Source organism: Syzygium oleosum, unplaced genomic scaffold (genome assembly GCF_021117445.2).
Source record: "Syzygium oleosum isolate NSW1041296 unplaced genomic scaffold, Sole_v2.1 Sole_v2.54, whole genome shotgun sequence".
Classification (NCBI taxonomy): Eukaryota; Viridiplantae; Streptophyta; class Magnoliopsida; order Myrtales; family Myrtaceae; genus Syzygium; species Syzygium oleosum.
The window spans coordinates 1,243,172-1,268,144 of NW_026607538.1; the positions used below are offsets into that span (position 1 = coordinate 1,243,172).

The 24,973-nt window shown below is 40.7% G+C and overlaps 3 protein-coding genes and 1 pseudogene across 3 annotated transcripts; 1 reads left to right on the top strand and 3 right to left on the bottom strand.

Moving 5' to 3' along the window:
* Positions 1-88: 88 nt before the first annotated feature.
* LOC115686402 (uncharacterized) lies at positions 89-3,134 on the bottom strand. The gene is made up of 8 exons (XM_030611678.2): positions 2,966-3,134; positions 2,217-2,366; positions 1,894-2,070; positions 1,655-1,743; positions 1,506-1,570; positions 1,258-1,360; positions 457-567; positions 89-373 (listed from the first exon to the last, which is right to left on the bottom strand). Exons 1-8 carry the CDS (start codon positions 3,060-3,062, stop codon positions 248-250), a joined length of 918 nt encoding a protein of 305 aa, XP_030467538.1. The 5' UTR covers positions 3,063-3,134; the 3' UTR covers positions 89-247.
* A 1,139-nt stretch (positions 3,135-4,273) lies between these two features.
* LOC115686404 (uncharacterized protein At4g14342) lies at positions 4,274-6,554 on the bottom strand. Its single transcript, XM_056307469.1, has 4 exons — positions 6,436-6,554; positions 6,145-6,230; positions 5,885-6,008; positions 4,274-4,623 (listed from the first exon to the last, which is right to left on the bottom strand). Exons 1-4 carry the CDS (start codon positions 6,439-6,441, stop codon positions 4,576-4,578), a joined length of 264 nt encoding a protein of 87 aa, XP_056163444.1. The 5' UTR covers positions 6,442-6,554; the 3' UTR covers positions 4,274-4,575.
* Positions 6,555-9,480: 2,926 nt separating this feature from the next.
* LOC115686410 (C-type lectin receptor-like tyrosine-protein kinase At1g52310) lies at positions 9,481-12,847 on the top strand. The gene is made up of 5 exons (XM_030611691.2): positions 9,481-9,818; positions 9,911-9,971; positions 10,594-11,013; positions 11,102-11,672; positions 12,060-12,847. The coding sequence occupies exons 1-5, from the start codon at positions 9,726-9,728 to the stop codon at positions 12,583-12,585; spliced, it is 1,671 nt and encodes a 556-aa protein (XP_030467551.1). The 5' UTR covers positions 9,481-9,725; the 3' UTR covers positions 12,586-12,847.
* Positions 12,848-20,003: 7,156 nt separating this feature from the next.
* Positions 20,004-24,415, bottom strand: LOC115686408 (vacuolar-sorting receptor 6-like; annotated as a pseudogene).
* Positions 24,416-24,973: the final 558 nt, after the last annotated feature.

Consider the following 24,973-nt stretch of genomic DNA (forward strand, 5'->3'; position numbering starts at 1 on the left):
CCAGGGGCAGCTCCTTGCCGAAAATTGAAAACAAGATTATGAAAAGATATGAAAGAGACGGAAATTCGTCATATAATAGCCACAGGTATGAACTGTAACCAGATCTTTTATTTAGCATATAGACAGAACACTTCATTCATGTGCAGCAGTAAGATACCATCGGTCGCTCTGAATACCCAAGTCCGTTCTCATATCCAATGCATTATGCATTAGTAATACATGCCCCGTGGTTACAAAGCTTTGAACTTTAGGCAGCTGCTTCAGCAGCTGATGATACCATCTTAATGACGTTGACGGGATCTCCGACTTTGATGACCTTGCCGTTCCCATCCTTGTGGAAGTCCTTTAGAACCATGTTCTGCCCCATGAAAACCTGCAAAGGCGGGTGAAATAAGGTGACCTGTATCTTCTGCAAAAGCCTTCCATAAAGGAATTTGAAAGTTCATAGGCCATTACCTTTCCCTGCTGCTTTCCAGTTGGGCGCAGCACTTTATCCGAGCGGAACTTCTTTAGAGTTTCGTTAATCTCTGGCTTAGCTACAGCAGTCTCTTGATCAATTGTCGGTACCTGAATGCAAGTTTGTAGAATCTTCAAGACATGACACGGCAAGTGATGCACGTCTTTTTGTCAGTGTATGCAGCTAGCAAACATGAGACAACAACCTCTTATTTTCAACCGGCTTTAGGTGCAGACATTGCTGCAGAACATGACATCTAAGCAATCGGTAGCAGGCAAAGTGAGTGGACAATTTGGGAGCTAGGCATTGGAACAAAAACATTTAGCCATGCAATTTGGAAGAGTATTTTGAGAAAAAGAAGAAAAACCTGACATGATCAAGACTGCGAAAGATAGATGACTTGTTTGTGATGGTTTTAGAGATAAAACTTGTAGAGAGTTCGAGAGCGTCCCTTGTTTTGCTTCATCGCTTACATTGTCACCCTCTATACTAAAAGCCTAAATACAATCTGTAGTTCCTTGTACATTGTTTGGAAATATATCCTCACTCGCAGAGTTTTCGACTTTTGGAGTTTCGGAGTTGTGGTTTCTTGTGATGAGCAGATATTGAAGGGTGATCCGGCTAGCAGGGTTAGCAGCTAGTCAAAGCCTCTTGGTGTTGTATCATGCATGTAAAACATCATTTTCATCGCACTTCAGCAAAGATAATAGGTCGTGAAGAGATCTAACAAGATCTAGCTCAGCCATTAGCAATAACTAATGAATAAAGAGACCGGTCGAGGAAATAGGATAGCCTCGTACCTTACAGCGGGAGCACAGCTTGACACCCCGGAAAGTGAACTTGTTAATCTTGATCTCTGTCCATAGGTCCTCGGAGAATGGTTCGCAGCCATCAACGAAAATGCTGTCGCATACAACATAAAAGTCAGCAAGATGCTTGTCTCCTACATTCAACCAATTACCTAGAGACTTGGGACACTACAATATTTTTACATCGTATTGATAAGTGGCCTACAGTAAGTAGTAACAAAGTACTTTCGAAAAATTACTTTGGTCTAAAACGATTAACTGGTACCGGCTCCTTGAGAAGATTATTGAGCACATCCAATGATCCCTGCAAATGATAGCCGGTAAGATCTATGTCTAGAATTCATCCAAGATCAAGTTCATCTTAAAATCATCATTCGCCAAGACTGACCTGAGATAACAGCAAGAATGGATATCCGTCAGCGAACATGACATTTTGTCCATTAGCATATTGAGGATCCACAGGCCGAGTTTCTGATGCTGTATAAACAGCAAAATTGAACACAAATCACTTTCAATTTAGTACAGGACATAGATCCCGCTGTCAACAGGAGGAAATTTTCAGCAAGCTTGTTCTAATAAAAATATGTTGCGGAGTTCTGTTTTCTGAAATTACTCTAACCACCCCACCAGAATTGAAACGAACTAGTCGACTAGGTTTTCCAAGATAGTTCGAAAACCAGTTCGCTGCTTCATGTCCTTCATCCCATGCAGAGCCGGACCATTCCCATACCGAGATGCCATCAGTAACCTCATGGGGCTTGCTCAAAGAAATCTTCAGCTCATTCATACCATGAGCCTTCAGTACTGAACATAAAAGATGAGCGACAAATCACGAATCATTAGCATATGAACTGATGGGACGAATTGATTTCTCCCAATCCCAAGTTCAAAAAGCGGAAATTAAATAATATCCACAAACAAATATTAAGAACAGTCACCAATTTTGTTACCTAGAAAAGAATTGGCAGTCGGTAGCCAACCCTCTGAAAATGCCTCATCAGGAAGCTTGACAGTTACCAGAGCAAGCTTGGGTTCATTTCTTTGAGTGTATGCCCTGCCTTTACTGTTCACGACTAACCATTGCCGATCCCATCGAAATCCTGCATATGCAGCATCCCATCGATATTAAAGAAAAAAGAGTACTTCATGCTGGTTTGCTCCTAAATTTATGTTTCATATTCCGATTATTTTACTTAATTAAGTAAAGCAATATTATCAAGGGGAGCAGCCTATATTGACACTATTCTTGTTTTGACTTGGAATAAAGAACCCCAAGCCCAGGTAAAGAAGATAACAGAGAAGGATCTTTTAGAACTAAACCCAATTGATGGGAGAATCTTGTTGGCAAAGAGCTGTGTCTCGTGATCAACCAAAAGTCAGGGACTCCGCAGGAAAACTAGAGTTCCCTTCTGGGCAACATGAACCAAAACTGTGAGACGATTCTAACAATCATCTACGGTCTGAGTACAACCCGTGGACTTCGGCAGGTGTAGAAATCTCATCTCGTGCAAACCATCCATGAATACAATCAAAGAAAGACGAAGGTGTTGAAAGATTGAACTTCTCCACCCAGAAGCGGACAAAGACATCGCACAGGAGAGACAGCAGACAAGTTCACACCGAGCAGAAAGATTCAAGAGAGAGAAAGAAATGCATGTGGGTGACAAGAAAGAAGAGCGGGAAAGAGAAGAAAACGAACCGGTGGGGGTGAGGGGTGCCTGAGGAACCGAAATGCCACGGCAGGACTTTATTGGGTACACGAAGATTGATGTGACTCTGGATTTGGTCTTCTCCATCTCTCTCTCTCTCTCTCTTTCTCTGTCTCTCGGTAGGAGCAGAGATGCCCGTCACTCCCAAGTTAAATACACAGCTTGGGGAGTCATAATTCATAGTCCCCACCAATCAGAATTTGATGGAATCACGTGTTTTTCAATTTCCTTTTAGGCATTTCGTTCTCCATGTGGATATCCTGGTCCACTCCTTTATAGACAGATATGCCGTTTCCGAATTCCATTCCTGGAAGTTACAATCCCAGAAGACCCGACTAATTGTTTTTTCCTTCTATTTTATGTTTCGTCTCGTGTTAAAATCTGACCAGCACCCTAGCAATAGCCTATAGATCATGGGACTCTTTATCTGCTAGATTTTCAGTGAATTGGGAACCAAAGACCACCTTGCCAGAAACCAAAAACGAGGGGACCGAAAACACACTCCTAAAGACAGCGCGTGAACCTCGAAAATGGCGATGGCACATCGATTAGCGGGGCCAAAGGACTCTCAACTCTCGAGACAGAACGAACGAGCACTGTTGTTTGCTCCTATACCAAAACAGGGGAAATGCTTAAATTTGAATGCGAATCTTATTACGAACACACTTATCGCGTGGACCCTGCGCGGACGATCCAAAAATGGAACGCAGGATGGTCCTCCCTTCTCACTTTTACTATAGTGGATCCTCCAGGATGACAAGGGATAAGCTGGAATCTGGAAAAAAGGAAGTTCTCCCTTTCTACTGACTACTGAGCTGTATGGAAAAGAAGAAAGAGATGACGAAGCTTTAAATGATATGCCGCTTCTTTTTAATCCTAAATGAGAGCATCCTATAGATATTTCAGTGGGGCAGCATGTAATTCATGAGGTATTTCAGCAAATGAAAAGTACCCGCAATTCAGCTCCATAACAAACTGCTCATATGATACCACAACTTCGAATCAGAATTCACCCACATAAGCTAAGGGAGAGGGATCTCAAGTGAGGTAGTAAATGATTCATCCATTCATTGACGTGCCATGTTTTGGTACCAGATATGCTATACACTACCCTTCTTCTTCCAATGCACTGCTCTGTATAGCTATTGCACATCAGTCTATTGCATTGGGGTTTTCAATACCATCACCATCGAGATGGAGCTAAGAACTTAACACAATAATATATGAGACAGCCTCTGAATACTACTTCTGAATTCCAGTTCCTACATAGGTCTCGTGAAATTGGGCACGAAAGCAGATAATTCCCAAGGGCAAGATTCATTTTTCGATTTTAAAGTTTACTGATGAGTTTACGACCTCACATGTCAACAATACATCCATCCAAAAGAAAGACAAGTTCGATACGAAGAACTTTGGGGGTCCACTCACTTTTCTTTTGCCTAAAGTAGTACAAGCTAAAACATGAATATGACGACAGTGGGGCTGATGAGTTTCCTGGATTGGATTCCTTGCTTGCCTTCCTTAGACATCCAGATATTCAGCAAGAGGAGAATCCCTGGCCTCGCCAGAACAGCAGTAACTCAAAAGCATGGTCATCTACTCAATCATCCTCTCTTTCTGGTGGTAGACCACATGGCAAGAGCATTTTCTACACAAGAAAAGATACCAGAAGAGCAAAAGTTCAACACCAAGTTAGATGGAACAAACTGAAGCAACATGGTTCAGACTTTGAGGGAAATCATATTGGTAAAATATCACCATAATAGAATTATGAGTATCAAATAGACTTCAGAACAGAGTGTGCCAATATTTGCTGAGGAAGACTATTGACCTCCAGTGCAAAACATCTAATTTGTCCTTTCAAATCCATGAAGTATGATGCATGCTTGAACGGAAAGTCCATGCAGCACATCTATAAAATTAAATGATGAAACTATCCTAGGAGGCTATTTCTACTTCCATTTTCAACCAATCCAGCAAGAGGAACAGAAAGAAAGCATAATCAAAGTTCATCGTTAAACTCCACCAACAAAAGAAAGCTTGAGCAGCATTTGTTAAAACAAAATGGATATCGTACCTAACTTGTGGATCACCTGAAAAGGGTTAAAACTGAATTACGATACTATCATGCTGTTGGCGGGTATAACTCACAACTGACACTGCAATATCCACTCGGATATTGATGGGACCTATTTTCAAGGGTCAGATCAACCAAAAATAAACTAGAAATTAAGTACGTTTCTCAAACCGAACTCCAATGGCACTCGTCCTCACGTTCTTTATCATTCACAAGAAGTGGCAGACACGAAGCTTAAAAATTATAACCCAATGAATGGCAAGAAGATATATCGAATCAACTAAGTAAAACAAGATGCTCCCACATGCCTATGAAATCGGCTCAGATCCACATATCTCCTTAGTATTAGACAAATAATACGATATGGTCCCAACGGATCACGACCCATTAAAAATCGGAACTGGCTATAAATACGTAAGCAACAAATCGTGCTGAAAACCAAACATACACTACATGGCATCTATCAAACCACCATTGGTCTGCACATCACACAACAGAGGATGCCTAGCCTTAACTTACACTACCATCAACACCGATTTGTCAGGATTAGACTTGAGGAACAAAGACAAGTTGAGAAAAGATTTGGATCGCACTGATCAAGCACGACCCTGCGACGGCAAAGATGAAGCCTTTCACAACTAAAATGGACCCAGGAACCAAACCTCAGCCAACCCTCCACATCCCTTAAAGAATCATGTTCCCTCCATACCGCAAAGACTCACTTGGGGGACAAGAAACGGAATCACAACAGGTCAATCATGCACCGACATAAGCAGGACAACGCACGCAGCAAGAGGCAAGCGAAGGGAGAAGGAGAAGAAGGGGGGGGCACCTGCATGAAGTTGTAGCGCTCTCTGCCAATGGACTCATTCTCGGCTATAGCGAAATACGCCAGAATCGGGTAATGTCCGATGTACGAAGCAAAGCTATCCCGCTGGATGTTCACCGCCCACTCGCTACACCCCCAAACCAAGAAAAAAAAACCCAAGAAACCAGAGGCACCCCAGTGAGCAGCCAAGGCAAAGGAACCCGAGCCCCACAAAACCAAAAGAGATCGGGGTGGGTGGGGGGGGGAGAGAGAAACACACTCACAATCGGTTCAAGTCGGCATGTCCTGTCCCGACGTACTTCGCCTGAAGGTGCTCGAGCTGGGAATTGATGTTGAACCTGTCGCTGGCCTGCACCGCAAAAGAAGAAAGAAAACACAACGCGAAAGACGGGTCAAGAAGATCCGAGCCCAGCAGATCGGTTGGGGGAATTCAAGATTACGAAGGGGGGGATTGTGGGTATTGGGTTTTCGGCGCTTCTGCTACGAGGAGCAAGAAAGCGCAGATGCGGCGGCGGAACGGCGGCGGAACGGCGGAGGGGAGAGATCGCGCTTACCTGCATGTTCGGCTGCTGAGAGGCTCGACGGAGAAACTCGAAATTGGATTTGCTCTCCCTCTCTCTCCTCAGCCGACTGCACTTGATGAAAACCTCGTTACGCCTTTGACGAGCCCTATTCCCCCAAATTATATTGTTTTGTTGTGAAGCTTTTTGCAATAATTTTTTTATTTTTATTGTTTTCGCTTATGAAATGGCACCTTTCTGCGTTTTGAATAAGGATTAATATCACGAAAAACTTCAAATTGGTACATTTATGATAAATTTACCTCAAATTAATTTTTTGATCACAGAAAATCCTAAACTGGTACACTTGTGATAAATTTACCCCAAACTAATTTTTTGATCACGAAAAATCTCAAACTAGTACATCCGTGACAAATTTATCATAAACTAATTTTTTAACCACAAAAAACCTTAAATTGGTACACCTGTGACAAATTTACCCTAAACTGGTACACCTATGACAAATTTACCATCTGTTAACTTCCATCAAATTTTACCGTTAAATTTATTGATGTGGATGACACATAGTGACGTGGTATGGTGACGTAGTAAGTCCACGTGAAAATTCATAGAGCAAATACCACTAAAAACCCCAAATTGGTCAGCTAACAGAGGGTAAATTTGTTACAAAATTACCAATTTGGAGCAAATTTATCACATGTGTACCAGTTTGGGGTTTTTTGTTGCCAAAAAATTAGTTTGGGATAAATTTGTCACGGATGTACCAGTTTGAGATTTTTCGTGGTTAAAAAATTAATTTTGGGTAAATTTGTCACGGGTATACCAGTTTTGGGTTTTTTGTGATCAAAAAATTAATTCGGGGTAAATTTATCATAAGTGTACCAGTTTAGGGTTTTTCGTGGTCAAAAAAAGTTTAGGATAAATTTATCATAAGTGTACGGGTTAATACCACCAAAAACCCCAAACTGGTACGCGTGTGACAATTTTAACCCAAACTTTTTTTTTTACCACCAAAAACCCCAAACTGGTACACCTGTGACAATTTTACCCCGAACATACCACAAAAAACTCCAAACTGGTACACTTGTGACAATTTTACCCTAAACTAAAATTTTAATATTATTTTTTCGAATTTTTATTTATTTATTTTTTTTTTCTTTTATTTTTTTTCTTCATCTTCAACCTCTGGTCGGTCGCCGAATAGGCAACCGGCCAGAGGCAGAAGCCGGCGAGGTTGGCCCCGCCGGCTGCTGGCGAGGGCAGCCCTCGCCCGACGCAGGCGAGGGTCGCCCTTGCCAGATCAGGTTAAAGATGAAGAAAAAAAAAGAAAAGAAAAAACAAAAAAAATTAATAAAAATTCGAAAAAATAAAAAATAATATTAAAATTTTAATTCATGGTAAAATTGTCACACGTGTACCAGTTTGGGGTTTTTTATGGTATGTTCAGGGTAAAATTGTCATAAGTGTACCAATTTGGGGTTTTTGGTGGTATTAACCCTAAATGTACCAGTTTGGAGTTTTTTTTGTGTTACTAACCCTTTGGATGATTACACAAATGATTTCTAATCTTTGGCAGAATATATAATATCGTTCGTGGACAGTTTCTGAATTTTAACTTATTGTGCAATGCCGCCTCTGAATTTTTAATTTCTTTGATGTGGTCCTTGAACTTTTGGTAAACCACATTGAACAAATTAAAAGTTCAGGGACGAGCTTGCACGTTGAGTCAAAGTTCAAAATTTATTTATATCATTTTCCTCTTTTTTACCTTGAGAAGAACTCACTTCTTCATTTGCATCGATTCTGACCGATAAACTCCTTGAATGGATACTGAAATGCCCTACCATTGCACCCGGATAAGTCTAGGAAATTGCGAACAAGGTATATGAAATTGCGAAGATGGGTCAAGAAATCCGACCCCAGCAGATCGATTGGGGATTCAAGAAAACGCGGATGCGACGGCGGCGTCACGGCGGAGGAGAGATCGCTTACCTACATGTTCGACAGCTGAGAGGGCTTGGAGGAGAAACTCGGAATTGGATTGATGTCGGGAAATGGAAGGTGGAAAGCTTTCTCTGCTCCACCGGCTTCACTTGATAAAAACCTCGTTAAGCCTTTGACGAGCCCTATATATTGTCATAAAGCTTTTTTTTTTAAATATTTTTACTATTTTTCCTTATGAAATGACTTTTTTTTTTTATAATTACACAAATAGTTTCTGAATCTTGATCAAATGTGTAATGATCGTCCATAAACTTTTAATTTATTCAATGTAATTTATGAATTTGTGCAATATCGTGCATGGACTATTAATTTGTTCAATAGTCCTTAAACATTTACCAAAGTTTTAAAGATTACATTGAATAAATTAAAAATTTGGGGACGACTTTGCACATTAAACCAAAGTTCAGAGACCAGTTATGTCATTTCCCTCCTCCTTTTTTTTTTCCCTTGAGAATAACTCGCTTCTTGATTTGTGTCGACTGCGACAAAGAAACTCATCTCAAAATACAGTGATGCCCGACCGTAGCACCAAAGTAAGTCTAGGAAATTGTGAATAAGGTATTCAAACTTCCCACGGGTTCTCCGAGTGAAGAGCCTAGACCCCTTTATGAACTATGCGTGGGGAATTCGAAGTGTAGAAAACTCATTTCTGTTACTTAAAATATTCACAACGTATAAACATTACTCGTTGTTGACGCCTCTCTTACCACCTACCTCTATCTCGGCTTCCAAATTAACATTCGAGGTTGCAACCTAAGCAGATAAGAGCTTATGGAATTCTATCGACAAAAAACCTTCTGACTGTCACGCAAAAAATTAAAATATCATTCGATGTGAATTTATGTTTCAATATTTATTTATTGCGGAAATTTCAGGTTGGTCCAATTAAGGAGTCAAAAATGTCTAATCGTTGATATTAGGACTAAGAAAAAGAGCAAAATGCCAAAATCAATGGAAAAGAATGGGGAAGGAGGGGGAGAAAATTGGAGCAACCGCTGCACCTGCAGGCTCCTCCAGGTCAAGTCAACGGCGACTGTTGACTCATGAACACCACCAATCAAACCAAGAAAAAGATAAAACGAAAACTCCCCGAATTCTCGTCCTCGGAATTAATGGCGATGCGATGAAAGCATGAATTTTGACACCTACCCACCTTCCTTCCTTCCTTCCTTCACTGCTCTCTCGACCCTCTCCAGTCGGAGTGACCATGGAGCTCCGCCGCGCCGTTCCCGCCGCCGCGATCCCCACTCCTCTGCTGCCGTAGCGCATCTGGGTCGTCGCCACTCTGAGCTCCCGTTTCTGGGTCTCCCCTTCCCGGAATGGCCGTGACGCGAGGAGGGGCCCTCATCTCCCTGCTCTCGCTCTCCGTCCTCGCCGCTTCTTTGGTGGTCCCGCTTCGTGCTTCCGCCGCCGTGAGATTTGTTTTGGGCTTGCTCTGCTTTTTTGCTGCTCGGTGGTCGGTGGGTGTTTCGGGTGCTCATTCTATCTCTGCTCTCTGTTTCAGGTGCTCAACGAGACGCTCGACAGCCCCGCCGCCGCTTCCGGGAAGGAGAAGCCGCGAAATGGTACGTGCTGTTTTCACTTTTTTCTGACATACTAGGGAGCTGCAAGGGACGAGAGAGATGAGTTTTGAGGGGGTTTTTTTTTTCTATGGGTCAAACATTTCATTGAGATCAGGACTTCTTATGAACTGGGGGATTGGTTTTTTAATGTTTATTTTCTTATGCTCTTGATTGTTATGCCGCTTCAAGAAAGGCTTGACCTGCGGTTGCTGCTCCCTTTCTTCTGTTCGAATCTGTCTGGCCATCTTCCAGTTTATCATTGGCAGCAGATGGTATGTTAAATGCCGATAAAGTGCGAATCTTGTCATGGAGATTCTTGTTTACCATGATAACCAAATTTGAAAATAAAAGATTCAGTAACTAGGAAATGAACTGCAAGGCGTAATTGTAAAAATGATCTCGAATAAGTCAGCAAGGAGACATCTACCGCATGACCTCCTCTATTTCTTTTTGAGGGGAAGTATGAATTGACATTCCAGAAGAAACATCAAGTTGTGATTCTATAGAACATAGCTCAGATAGAATAGAAATTGGCTCTGTGAACTGGCCTTTCTTACTTTTGTATTTATTTTGCTGAAACTGCATTTGAGCTTGCATGCTGAAGTTCTATCTTCATTATTCACAGGAACATGTCCTAAAGATTGGGTAGTTGGCCCAAGTAAAAGGAAGTGCTTTGGCTTCTTTGAAACACCCCATCCGTGGAGTGGTTCGGAGGCCTTATGTAGAAATAATGGTGGACACTTAGCAGCTCTGGTATCATTCGAGGAAGTGAATCTCACACAACATCTATGCAATACCACCAGCAGTGGCTGCTGGGTTGGAGGAAGGACAGTTAATTCTTCTGATGGCTGGAAGTGGTCTGACAATTCTTCGCATTGGAATGTATCCATCTTCCAAAGTTCGATGTCAACATCCAATTGCTCTAATAGGGCCTGCCAACTCAATAGCTCTGTTGATTCTTGTACACTGGTGACTAATGGATCCGCATTTCTCTCTGTTGAAGACTGTCGGCAATCGCACTCTTTCGTGTGCATGCTAGAAATGGGTAAAGTCATTATTCATTTTTGGAAAGCACACTCTTTCCCATGTAATTGCCAATTATACTGAGAACCTTTTAATTACTTTACATGCAGAGAGCAAATGTTACCACATGCACTGCCACATGGATTATTTCATCATTCTTCTTGTCGTTAGTGGTGTAATTTTTTGCACCACCTTGACTGTTGTCCTCTGGCTTCTCCTTTACAAGCAAGGCAAAAGGCGCAGAAGGTCACGCAAATTATCCAATCCAGCTGCTTCTGCATTAGTTGCACCATCATGGAAAGTCTTCACCAAGGAGGAATTGCGGTCAATAACGAAGAATTTCAGCGAGGGAAATCGTTTACTTGGAGATGCCAAGACGGGGGGAACTTATACTGGACTCCTGCCAGATGGTTCTAAGGTTGCAGTCAAGAGATTGAAGAGGAATACTTTTCAGAGAAAGAAGGAGTTTTATTCTGAAATTGGAAGAGTTGCTAGACTTCATCATCCAAATTTAGTTGCGGTCAAAGGATGTTGTTATAATCACGGTGACCGTTACATAGTCTATGAGTTTATAGCTAATGGGCCTCTAGATAGATGGTTACACCACATACCAAGAGGTGGCCGGAGCTTGGATTGGGCCATGAGAATGAAAATTGCCACAACACTTGCTCAAGGAATTGCGTAAGTCTAACCCTTTTTTGATTATCATAGATAGGCTCTGAGATGCTTGCCCTCTTCATTTTGTCTTTCTTTTCTATTTCCAATGCTACCTTCTGATTGGTCTTTGAAGGGTGGGTTTCTATGAAAATTGAAAGCACAGCAATACATAGATTGCTAGTAGTTGGACCAGAAATAATATGAACATGATTTCCTGTATGGCATTGATCTAAACAATGGGAATAAATAGGATTGAAGTTCTTGCATACTTTGTACGGTAGTTTAACATATGTTTTTCGAGATTCTCACTTTGAAATAGAAATTTCCTGTATGATGAACAGAATCCTACTTTTCCTTTTTTTTTTTTTAACTTGGCAAACAGAATCTTACTTGGTGTTGTTTTACCTCTAGATTCCTGCATGACAAGGTCAAGCCACATGTGGTGCATCGTGATATTCGCGCCAGTAATGTATTACTCGATGAAGAATTTGGAGCCCATCTAATGGGGGTAGGCCTTTCAAAGTTTGTGCCATGGGAAGTGATGCATGAGAGGACAATGATGGCTGGTGGCACACATGGGTACCTTGCCCCAGAATTCGTGTATAGAAATGAGATAACAACAAAGAGTGATGTGTATAGTTTTGGAGTGCTCCTGCTTGAAATCGTCAGTGGGCGTAGGCCTGCACAGGCAGTTGACTCCGTCGGTTGGCAAAGTATATTTGAATGGGCAACGCCTCTGGTGCAGGCTCACCGCTACCCTGAGCTATTAGATCCACTTATATCTTCATCTTCTTCTGCTAACATTCCAGACGCTGGAGATATTCAAAAGGTTGTGGACCTTGTTTACACTTGCACGCAGCATGTCCCATCCATGAGACCGAGGATGTCACATGTTGTCCACCAGCTGCAACAGTTGGTTCCTCCTGCTGTTACGTAGTAACTAGCTAGTGCATCGACGTGAGGTTTTTATTTGTTGTACTTTTTGTCTAGCAACTAACTGCTACAGATTCTCTGAGGAAGTTAGACGTGAATGAAGGGTTTATCTTCCCTAACCGTTTGTAGTTTAGGTAGTTAAATTCTGAAAGTAAGAAAGCAGTGTTCTTGGTATAAAGGGAGACTTTGCTCCTGTGGATATTGATGTAACATGCAGTTAGAATTGGATTTTTGTTTTGGAAAGAACTCTGAAGTAGTTTGTACTCTCTCTCTCTCTCTCTCTCTCTCAGAGTCAATACTTGAGCACTACAGGAGTAACGTTTTGGTGAAACTGCTGAAGCGCAACCAAAGCAAGTTGTGAAAAAAGGCAACTAATTTGCTTCCTTCAGTCTGCAACACGCAACGAATTTGCTTCCTTCACTCTGCAACACTCCTCATCCTTTTATACAACTATTAGCTTCGTGCTTTGCCTGCTTTGTTGTTGTTTTCTTTTGGCGGCCATACCTATAAATGAGGCTGCACAGGCATGAGGCAGGTTGCCAATTGTAAAGCAGGAAATTTTTAGATTGTTCTTGTGCCTATCATGCCTCTGTTTCTATGCAAAAGGTCACCAAATAATCAATGAAGTACTTGAACTCAGCATGCTGTTATTTGGTTGATTTGTCTCTGTGGAATTATCCCGATTTCTAGGACCTGATTATTAGGAAATAGTTATAAATAATTAGTTAGGAAATGATTTCTTAGTATCTCTTAATTTGTGGGATTATAGATGTATTTTAAAATCTGTTTTTTCCTAGTTTGTACTTAAAATAGTTCTATAAATAGCTTTGTAATTGTGGTACAAAAAAGAAATAGAATTATCACAATTCTTTTCTCTAAATTCTCGCATGATTTCAAAGCTTTAGACTCGTTTTTTCCGGGATAGTGTTGCAATGAAGCCTTCATTGATGCAATAATCTTCCAATCACAGTCTTCATTGTTGGATTTGTTTGTTTTGCTTAACAATATGATCGCAACCGTCATTGTTGTAATCCCTTTAGCTATATTTTTCCCACTTCGCCTCAAATCTTGTCTCAGTTTTTTCTTTTTTGGCCCTAAAACCTCATTCACTTAGAGCCTTTATTGCTTCTGTTTTGCTCTTCCTTTTCGAGTACTTTCCTTATGCCTGGAAATATCCATGTCTGAGACAAAAATTCAAGATTCAGATACTTCATGTCAGACTGAGGAGGCCAACACCGACCATATGACTGGAGATCTACAAAATATGAGGGCAACTTATAGGTTGAATGAAAAGAATTATCTCAAATGGTCACAGTTCGTCAAGACCTACCTGCAGGGTAAAGGAAGACTCAGCCACATTCTCGGAATAGGTCCAAAACCAAGAGATCCGATGTTCAACGCATGAGATGAAGCAGATTCAATGATCATGTCATGGCTATGGGATTCAATGGATCTAGCCATAAGTGATAGATGTATGTTTCTCAAGACTCCAAAAGACATTTGAGATTCTATTCGCAAGACTTATTCAAAGGCTCGAGATGTAGTGTATGAAATCAAGGTAAAGACAAGTGCAACAAGAGAATGGAGCAAAACCGTGACGGAATATGCCAATTCTCTTCAAAATCTATGGCAAGAACTCGATCATTATCGAGTATTTGAGATGAAGTGCGTGGATGATGCTGCAACTCTAAAGACCTTCATTGAAAAGGATCGAGTATATGATTTCCTGGCATGTCTTAATTTTGAGTTTGATCAAGTCAGAATTCAAATACTTGGAAAGGAAGAAATCCCTTCTTCGAAAGAGACAATTTCTCTAATCCGGGCAGAAGAAAGTTGAAGGGGAATAATGCTAGAGCCTCAAGTTGTGGAAGGCTCAACATTAATAACTCACAATGCGTCAACACTAGAAAGAAGAAGGATGGATGCTTCAAAGCCTACATGGAGAGATAACCAAAATAGTATGCGGTGTATAAGAAGCCAAGGCATACAAAGGAGCATTGTTGGCAGCTGAATGGCAAACCAACAACCTCAAGCCGAGAGTGGGGAAATAGAGGAGGACAACCAAGGTCCCAGGCTCACCTAATTGAGCAGACCAGCCAGCAAATCACTCATAGTGAAGGACAGGAGAAAGAATCCTTCAACAATGAGGAAATAAAAAGAATTAGAAGCCTTTTAGGATCTCTTGAAAAACCCTATGGCGCATGTTCCTTGGCACTCTCATTTAAGCCTCCGTTCTCTTTTGGTCTAAATGCTTCAAAAGCACTTTAGAGTGAAGCTTGGATAATAGACTCTTGTGCTACTGATCACATGACTCACACTTCACAATTTTTTTAGTACCTATACCCTTGTCCAAGCAATAGAAAAATAGTGGTGGCAAATGGTTCCCGGGCCACTGTTGTAGGAATTGGTGATATACATATTACGCCCATTCTCACTCTCAAAGGTGTCCTCCATGTGCCGAAACTATCAGCCAATCTTGTCTCCATACAAAAGCTCACTAAAGACCTCAAATGTTATGCAATTTTTTACCCTACCTACTGTGTTTTTTAGGAATACGATTTGGAGAGGAAGATTGGACTTGCTAAGGAAAGGAATGGGTTGTACTATCTTGAGACGCCGAGGATTTCGAAGAAAGTCATGAATAAGTCATCATTGTCATTTCTTAGTACTGCAAATAAGGATGTCATTTGGCTTTATCATTTTCATTTTGGTCATCCATCTTTTCGTGTCTTAAATATCATGTTTCCTTCTTTGTTTAAAGGATTAGATACGAGTGAATTTCAGTGTGATACTAGTGAATTTGCTAAGCACACCCGTGTATCTTTTCCTATTAACAAAAAAAAAAATCCTTTTGATTTGATTCACAATGACATTTGGGGACCTTCCACAATTCCAAATATCTTGGGGGCTCGATGATTTGTTTCTCTAATCGATGATTGCACTAGGGTCACATGGATATTCTTACTCAAACACAAATCTGATGTAAGCAGTATTGTTCCTAATTTTCATTCCATGGTTCAAAATCAATTTGGAGTTAAAATAAAGAGCTTTAGGTCAGATAATGCCAGATACTATAATCAAATCTTATCAACCTTTTTCCAAAAAGAAATGATCATTTATGAGTCATCTTGTGTAAACACACCACAACAAAATGGGTTTGCTGAAAGGAAAAATGGTCATTTGCTTAACACTACTCGAGCATTTGTTGTCTCATGGAAATGTCCCTAAGTCATATTGTGGGGAAGCCGTCCTTACATCTACATACATGATTAATAGATTGCCATCAAGAGTATTATATTTCAAAACTCCTATGGTAGTTCTTTCTGACTTTTATCCCCATTTCCGGACAACAAATAATCTCACACCTAGAGTCTTCGGTTGCACCTCATTTTTAGATGTTCATAATCAACCAAGGGGAAAACTAGATCCTAGAGTAATCAAGTGTATCTTTCTTGGTTATTCCTCTACACAAAAGGGGTATAAATGTTATTATCGTCCTTCTCGAAAGACCTATATATTAGCCGATGTTACATTTGTAGAAAACAAACCTGACTTTCCACAGTCTTATCTTCAGGGGGAGAAATCATTAGTGAAAAATAAAGACTTTGACAACCTTAATCTTGACTTAACTCCCGATAATCTTCCAATCCGAGCTCTCGCCTCTGATCAACCTGTCCCCGATCAATCAGCTCTTGACCAATCAGTTTCTGATGAATCAATTCATGCTACTTTAATCCTGGACTCACTCTCTACGTTTGAGTCTATTCCGGAACAAGTGTCCACTCCTGTATCTACCCGTATTTATGACTCTATGAGATTTCCTCATGTGTACTCAAGAAAGGCAGCTGTTTCATACCAAACACAGGTTCAAGATTCCCATCCGAGTTTTGCAAATGAATTTCCGGTAAGTTTCGACTCTCCTTTGCATAAACAGTAAATTGATATGCCAAAAAATGACTCGCACATTCCCATTGCTGTTAGAAAAGGTACTAGAGAGTGCACAAAGCGACCCTTATATTCACTATCTCACTATGTGTCACTTGAACGCCTATCACCATCTCATAAAAATTTCATTGTTAGTATGAAAAATGGAGGAATTTTATCTGAGGCATTTTGTAAAGAAGAATGGAGGAATGCAATGAGAGAATAAATGGATGCACTAGAAAAAACCAGACTTGGGAGATTGTCGAAAAACCCAAGGGAAAGAATCTTGTGAGCTGCAAATGGGTTTTTACCTTGAAATACAAAGCTTATGGTTCTCTTGAGAGATATAAAGCAAGATTGGTGGCAAAGGGTTGTACTCAGATTTATGGAGTAGATTATCAGGAGACACTTGCTCTAGTGGCAAACACTTGCTCTAGTGGCAAAGATGAAAACTACGAGAATTTTACTTTTTCTAGCGTCTCACTTTAATTGGCAACTTTAGCAGTATGATATGAAGAATGCATTCTTACGTGGAGACCTAGAAGAGGAGATCTACATGAGTATTCCACCGGGCTTTGAAGGATAAGGACAACAAACAAAGCATGTAGATTACGAAAAGCACTATATGGGCTCAAGCAATCACCTAGAGCCCGATTTGGGAGATTTTTCAGAGTTGTAAAAGCTTTGGGCTACAAACAAAGCCAAGGCGATCATACCCTCTTCATTAACCATTCAGCAATAGGGAGAGTGACGACACTTCTAGTGTACATTGATGATATTATTGTCACGAGTGACGATAATAAGGAGAAACAGGAGCTAAAACGGTGTTTGATTAAAGAGTTTGAAATAAAGGAGCTGGGAAGACTCAAATACGTCCTTGGCATTGAAGTTTCTTACTTTAGACAAAGAATTTTCGTCTCACAACAGAAGTATGTGACCGATCTCTTGAAGGAAATTGGAAAATTTGGTTGTAAAACAAGTAGCTACACCTATTGAGCCTAATAAAAAACTTGGGGAGGCAAAGGAAGAACCTGCTGTAAATCGAGAAATGTATAAAAAATTGGTTGGGAAACTCATCTATCTGGCTCATACTAGGCCTAATATTGCCTATTCAGTGAGTATGATTAGTCAGTTTATGCATGACCCAAGGGAATCACACTTACAAGTCGTCAATTGAGTGCTACATTGCCTAAAAGGAAATCCCGGAAAAGGAGTCCTATTCAGAAGAAATCAAAAACTGGTGCTACAAGCTTATACCGATGTTGACTATGCAGGATCCACAATGGACAGAAGGTTAACATCTGGTTATTGCACATTTCTTGGTGGAAATTTAGTGATTTGGAGGAGTAAAAAATAGAATGTAGTTGCAAGATCAAGTGCCGAACAAGAATTTCAAGCAATGGCCCAAGGAACATGTGAGCTATTATGGCTCAAAATCATCCTAGAAGATTTGAAAATCGAGTGAGAGGGTCCTATGAAGCTGTATTATGACAATAAATCATCAATTAACATTGTTCATAACCCCCTACAACATGACAGGACAAAGCATATTGAAATTGACAGACATTTCATCAAAGAAAAGCTAGAAGAGGGGTTGATCTACATGTCTTATATACCTTATGGAAATCAACTGGCAGATGTGCTAACAAAATGACTTAATGATGGGATCTTTCATGAAATAATTTCCAAGCTGGGAATGGAAAACATCTATTCCTTAGCTTGAGAGGGAGTGTTGAATTATCCTGATTTCTAGGACTTGATTATTAGGAATATTCGATTATGATTTTTAGGTCCTGATTGTAAAAAATTAGTTAGGAAATGATTTCTTGGGGTGCGTTTGGTAATCATTCTGTTCCCAGAAACAATTTCTGCTCAAAAATGATTTTTTTATTCAGTTCTCGGAAATAATTTCTAAGTATTTGAAAGCGTTTGGTAATTGCTCAAAATTTCTATTCCTATAATAGAAAAAGAACAAAAATGCGTTTAGTAACTGCACAAAATATTTTGAATTTTTTAATATTTCTATCTCTTATTTTCCTTTTTTTTTTCCTTCTTCTTCTTCCTTGGCGTGTGGCTGGTCTCCGGTCATGGCCAATGGTCGGCAATTGGCCACAAGCCAGGGCCGGTAAAAGCGTCGGGGACCTCGCCCTTGCCGACAAGGGCTGGAAGAGGCCGACGAGGGTCGCGATGCTCTTGCCGGCCATGGCCGAAGACCAGCCACTGGCCAAGGAAGGAGAAGAAGGAAAAAAAATTTGTTTCTGTCTTGATTCTTTTTTTTGTTCCCGGAATCAAGAATCAACTTTTTTTTTTATTCTTGATTCTGTTCCAAAACTATTCGTAGGAAAAAATTTGTTTCCGGGAACAAAAAATTTACCAAGCAGATTTTTGTTCTTTTTTTATTTCCGGGAACAAAAAAATAGAATCAAATACTGTTTGGCCGGTTACCAAGGGTCCATTTGGCAACCATTTTGTTCTTGGAAACAATTTCTGTTCAGAAATGATTCTTTTTTATTCCGTGCCCGAGAACAATTTCTAAGCATTTGAAGGTATTTGGTAACTGTCCAAAATTTCTATTCTTGGAATAGAAAAAAAAAAGAAATGGGTTTGTTAACTGCACAAAATTTCTTTTTATTAATAATATTTTAATAATATTTTGAATTTTTTAATATTTCTTTCTTTTTATTTTTCTTTTTTTTCCTTCTTCTTTCCATTCCTTGGCCATGGCTAGCTCGCCGATGAGGGTGGCTCGCGGCCTGGGCAAGGGTCGCCCTTGCCAGATCCGCCGGCGATCGGCCACAGGCCAGAAAGAAGAAGAAGAAAAAAAAATTATTTTCCATTTCTGATTCTTGTTATCAAAATCAAGAAGCAACTTTGTGGCCGGGAACAAAAAATTTACCAAACGGATTTTTGTTCCAAAACTGATTCTGGAAACAAAAGAATAGAAATAGTTACTGTTTGGCCGGTTGCCAAACGTAACCCAAACAGTCCCTTAGTATCCTTTAATTTGTGGGATTATAGCTGTATTTTTCAGATCTGTTTTTTCCTAGTTTGCACTTAAAATAGTCCTATAAATAGCTTAGTAATTGTGGTACAAAAAAGAAATAGAATTATCACAATTCTTTTCTCTAAATTTTCGCAGTCTCGTCTGCTCATGTTCATGGGGTTGAAAGATCATCTATCAATTTTAATGAACTGGAAAAGAAGATTACAAGCGGCTCGAAAAAATCTGTGGTGGATATAAAGAACCGTGTATCTCTTGCATATTTCAGGCGGAAAACATGCACGTAAATTGAAACCGGAACTCAATAGACACAGTAATCAGTATCATCTTGGTGTAAGAGAAGGAATATATATAGATCTAACGCAACTGCCTTTGTACTTACATCTAATGCAAGGGCTCAAGTACGTTATGGTTCTTTCGCCTTATTTTTTAACATCTATTGATCGCATAAAATCTCTATATGAACCCCCAACGGAGGCTTATAGTTAATACACATGTATACAACTCAACAACTCCCATCTACAGAACAAGTGGGGTTCTGCCAATACTTTCCTTGTGTGGTATAATTATCATAATCCTAATGTGTGTCGCGATGAACAAAACCCCATCCTCTTTATTTCTCATAAGGAATGTATACCATGGATCAAGGAAACGCAAATATAGTCTGCCATCAGCAGGAAGCAGCTTCCTCACGTCTCAGCTTTCGCACGGCACTGTGTGTATTGTCTCTCGCTGCCCAAGTGAAAGAAAACCACGGATTAGTATGCAAAAGCCTGGCTTCCTCAAAAATAGGAGGTGAGGATAGAAGTACTTGTCGAGTCACTTACCTCACACCCTTGTTGCTCCCCGTAGTGGCTGCACATCTGTTTGAACTTCAGGGGGACGGTGGTTGTCTAGTGGCATGTATCGAGAGATGGTTGCCATGATCTCTGAGTCCATGTAAGACTGCAAAGTGCAAATTTTCAGCGAAATATCAGCTCATTGCCAAGGTGTGAGAAAAGGATATAAATCTGCTCAACCATATATTCCACATACCTGGAGCCTGTATTTGTAGAAGATATATCCGGCAATTGCAACACCTGCTACAGCTGCCAATACCAATACAGTGACGAACCATCCAAGTCTAGAGCCATTTCTCTCTGTAGAATTGTTAGCAAAGTGACAAATTTATGTGAATAAGAGATTTATGGAGTTCTTCTTTTTGGTAAGAACATAAAACTAGCCATGCCAGCTACTTTCTTATTTCATCTCCATTTCTTTGTGAGGCCCTTTCAGGATATATGTATGACTATCATCTATCATGCATAATTCTCTCTCACCAAGAGAAAATAATAGCTTAAATAAGAAGCAGAGGCAGATTCGTAATCAGTACAAAACTTCAACTTTCGAAGCTGGTTTCCAATGAAGAGAAGATTTTTAAGACTGCTTCCTGCAGATCTTGGGCTAGCGCACAGACGGTTTCACAAGTAGTATATAATTGCCTTACCGGTGCATGAATCGTGCTGCGCAATATATAGGTGGTTTCCCTTGCACTTGCAGTCATATCCACCCCATGTGTTCTTGCATGAGCAACCATCGCATTGACAAGCAGAACGTTCCTTGCATTCATCAACATCTGTTAAACAATGATAGCAGAAGGTTGACGTATGTGGATGTCACAGATAACTATGTAAAGATAATTTTTCAAGTCACATAGGTAAAATTTCGCACCTTCACATTTGTGACCATCCCCATGAAATCCGTGTGGGCAGCTGCATCCAGACAATTGAGACTCCTATTCATATGAACAAGGAAAATGAGCGAGATAAGTTATATGTTAGACCAATTGAAACTTCTGGTGGCAGGTAAAGTTATTGTCAATGGTAATAAAGAAACTAATGCAAACAAAAAAAAGTAACAGTACTGAACTGAGCATGCTGAGAAGGTTCTCCCATTTTTCTCATCTGACCAGCAACCTCCATTGTTGATGGCACACCGTCCAGGTCCAAATGCTGCCATTTATGAACCAAGAGTGAGTACTAAGCTAATGCATTCACTATTTGGTCACTTGGTTAGCTAATTTACTCGATTAAATAGAGGCAACGATATCTTTAATACAGCAAGGTAGGCACGGAAGCATGGCTGTGCAAAAAACTGCTTGCAAAAGTGAATTTATAGCTGAATACTATGTCATCAGCTACATTTCCAAAAGTTGGCACAAACCAATCAGAAATATTTTCTCCGTCTCTATTTAGATATTCCCATCATTCACCAAAGTCATCACAAGTCACCAGCACCCAAAACTTGTTTCTCTTTTACCTTTTTCCATTCTAAATCACGTGCTCAAATAGTTGGATGCAGTGAATACTTTAAACTTCAGGGGCAAAAACAACACGTCTACGATATGCCACTCATTGGTGAAGCAATAAAGCTGTACCTTCGCAAGACATATAGCCATCTCCTTTGTACTGAACACCTTGTACACTGGGGCACTCGCATACTCTTCCTCTAAATGTGTCCTGGAAAAATAACGATTCGGTTTAATTGCAAAACTGAAACTTGGGGACAAATGCAAAATATTTGAGGAAGGTCTTCAGAACGTACTTTGCAAGCAGTAACATTCGACTGGACATCCTGCCAACAACCGCCATTATTTTCAAGGCACTCGTTGGTCTCAAGATCTGTGAAGTAGTATCAAGCCATCAGTAAGTGTCAGATAATATTGCGAACATTGAACTGCAAGTCATCAACTGGGGAAAGGACACAATAATACAAAGATTAACCTGCACTCCAACAAACTGGAGGATCCGTCCCCTCCTTAAATCCAGCACATAAGGCTTGCAGCACAGCAGTTCTCTCCAATTTTCCTAGAGAGTAACAAATAGATGACTTCCTCATAAAGTACACATTTATTTTACTTTAGAATATAACGATAGATACTGGGCAAGCATAGATACTGAATCAGTCTGTAGCTATGGATGGACACAGGAGAGCAATGCAAACAGCTTGATTACACAAGCAATTGGGAAGAACATACAAATTCAATCCTCTATCACACCATAACACCTAGAATTGCAAAACAAACCTCGCTATTGAACATTGTTGATGACTAGCGTTGGCAATATGGTGACATCACCTCGAGATGCTTGGCCAACCTAAATATCAATTACATAAATAGAGAAAATTAGACAACTTGGTTAGTATTTTTGTCTCTACATTAGCTTTAAAGAAACTTATGAAAAATCTACTTATTTCAAACGCACTGTGAAAGAGGAACAAAGACCATGCATTACCTGGAGCTCCTGCTCAATTTTCAGGACTTCATTCTCAACATCAGCTTCAGGATCCCCCATGCATCTTTTAATTTTATCAATAGGCAAACCTGGCCAAATAGTCAAGCTCATTCACAATTATGGTCACAGAAGCGAAAAACTGAATAATTCCCAGGAACATAACTCACCAAGTGATTTGATCACATCCTCGGCGCAATCTTTGCCATATTTCTTTTCCTTCATGGAACATCTGATGTGAAAATCGGTCACGTAATCCCACCAAACCCAGGAGTGGTTGCTCTCGTTCGCGACGCGATGAACACAGAGTTGCCTCAAGTTCTCAAACACCACATCCTTTCCATCATATCCCTCCCCAAAGTCCTGCTCCGGGTCTGGCGCGCAATATCTCCCATGGTTTATGCACTGAGACTTGCATTGGTTGCTCACAACAAAAGCCCGAGGACAGTACCAAGTGATATAATGAGGCGTGAACAAAGTGTAACCGCGCTTCTCGAGGATCTGGGCATGGCCCTTGAAATTTTTCACGAAGTTCATCTGCTCATCACATCGGTTCCCGCACTCGTCATTGCTATTGGTCCAGAACTCATACTCGACTCTCTCATCAGGGTGAGGCATGGACTCTCTCCAGTCCAGTTCTATTACGACTTCTTCGTCTTTCTTCAACGCTTGCTTCAAGCTCTCCCCAAACGACCCCTCTATAAGAGCCGATGGAATTCCAATCTTCTCGATGTATCCGTCAGCGTCAATGCTCTCCTCAGGCGAATCCATGGTTATTAAAGGCTCATCTCTGTTATCAGCGACTAGCACCGCAGCAGCTCCGGCCTGCTGGCCGTTCCACACTTTCTTCGCAAAATAGCAACCTGAAGCAGGATTGAATTCAAGAAGTTTGTCTTAGCATCTAAGCCACGAGCCGTGCCAAACAGAACTGTCCACCGAAATCAAGAACAAGATCTGGCTTTCTGATTTCTATCACTGTTGAAACAAACCAATAAATTCGTTCTTTTCATGCCAGCAAAGTACTATGATCCCACGTAACTATTCTAAGCAACAATGATCAGGAGGTCTAAAGTGGGTAATAAAGCATCACTTTTTAGCACCAAAAAGACCATCAGCGGGGAGAAGCGATGTCTCTCACAAAAACACAGAAAGGAACTACACTGACACATCTAAGAAATTGAGAGAGAGAGAGAGAGAGAGAGAGAGAGTAGTTACCTCCACGGTCAAGAAGGACGATGGTGGGTCGAGAGAACTTGGACTTGAAGGGCTTATTACCATCAAAGGCCTCGCAACCAAAGGAAACATCCTTGCCAGGATAGGCCACAGAGCCAACCAGGATGCCTCCATACTTGGGCCCTCCGAAGTTGCCGATGGCTCCGTCGTGCTTCGACCTCATGCTCAGCGGTGAAAGGACCTTGATGCTGCTCTTCTCCACTATGACGTGAGCCCAACAAGCAGAGCTCGCAGCCAATGCAAACGCCAGAAGCAGGGCTCCGAGCAGAGCCATGGTGGTGGGTGTGGAATGGATTGGAGGCTCTTTTCTGATGCAAACGTAATGGTGTTTGTATCCAACAGTGAGGGGGAAGTTTAAGGAAGAAGGAAGTAGTTGACTAATGGACAGACTTAGGAGAGAGAGAGAGAGACAGACAGATATGCACCTGGGTCGTTTGAAGTCCTTGTAATCGCTTTAAAGAAATACATATGTCTATATATATATATATATATATATATATATATATATATATATATGAGTTAAATATATGAAAAATGTAGCTGTGACGTAAAGAAAAAGGAAGAAGTGTGACATCTGAATTAACTCATTCGAGGTATTGTTCGCTGCTTTAGCCTGGGCTTGCTTAATTTTGGAGTTCCCAAGCAAAGCTTGCCATTACGTCAAAATGCGCATTTATGAATTAATTCAAGTTTTCACACACACACACACACACACATATATATATATTTTAGAATCACTCTCCCCCTATTTGGTGTACAGTTCGGTTCATTCCTGCCCCTTCACCATCCTAAAAGCTTGCCAGGAGTCGCTCATTATCCAATTTCTCTAGCTCTAGCGACCACTCTTCGCCCGCTTCGGACCGGGTTGTTTCAAGGAAAGAGTACAGAGAAAGGAGGTGGAGGGTGGTGGACGGAGTTAACCCACCGACTATGCTTTGGTGCAGCTCAGCCACTTGTACTTTTCA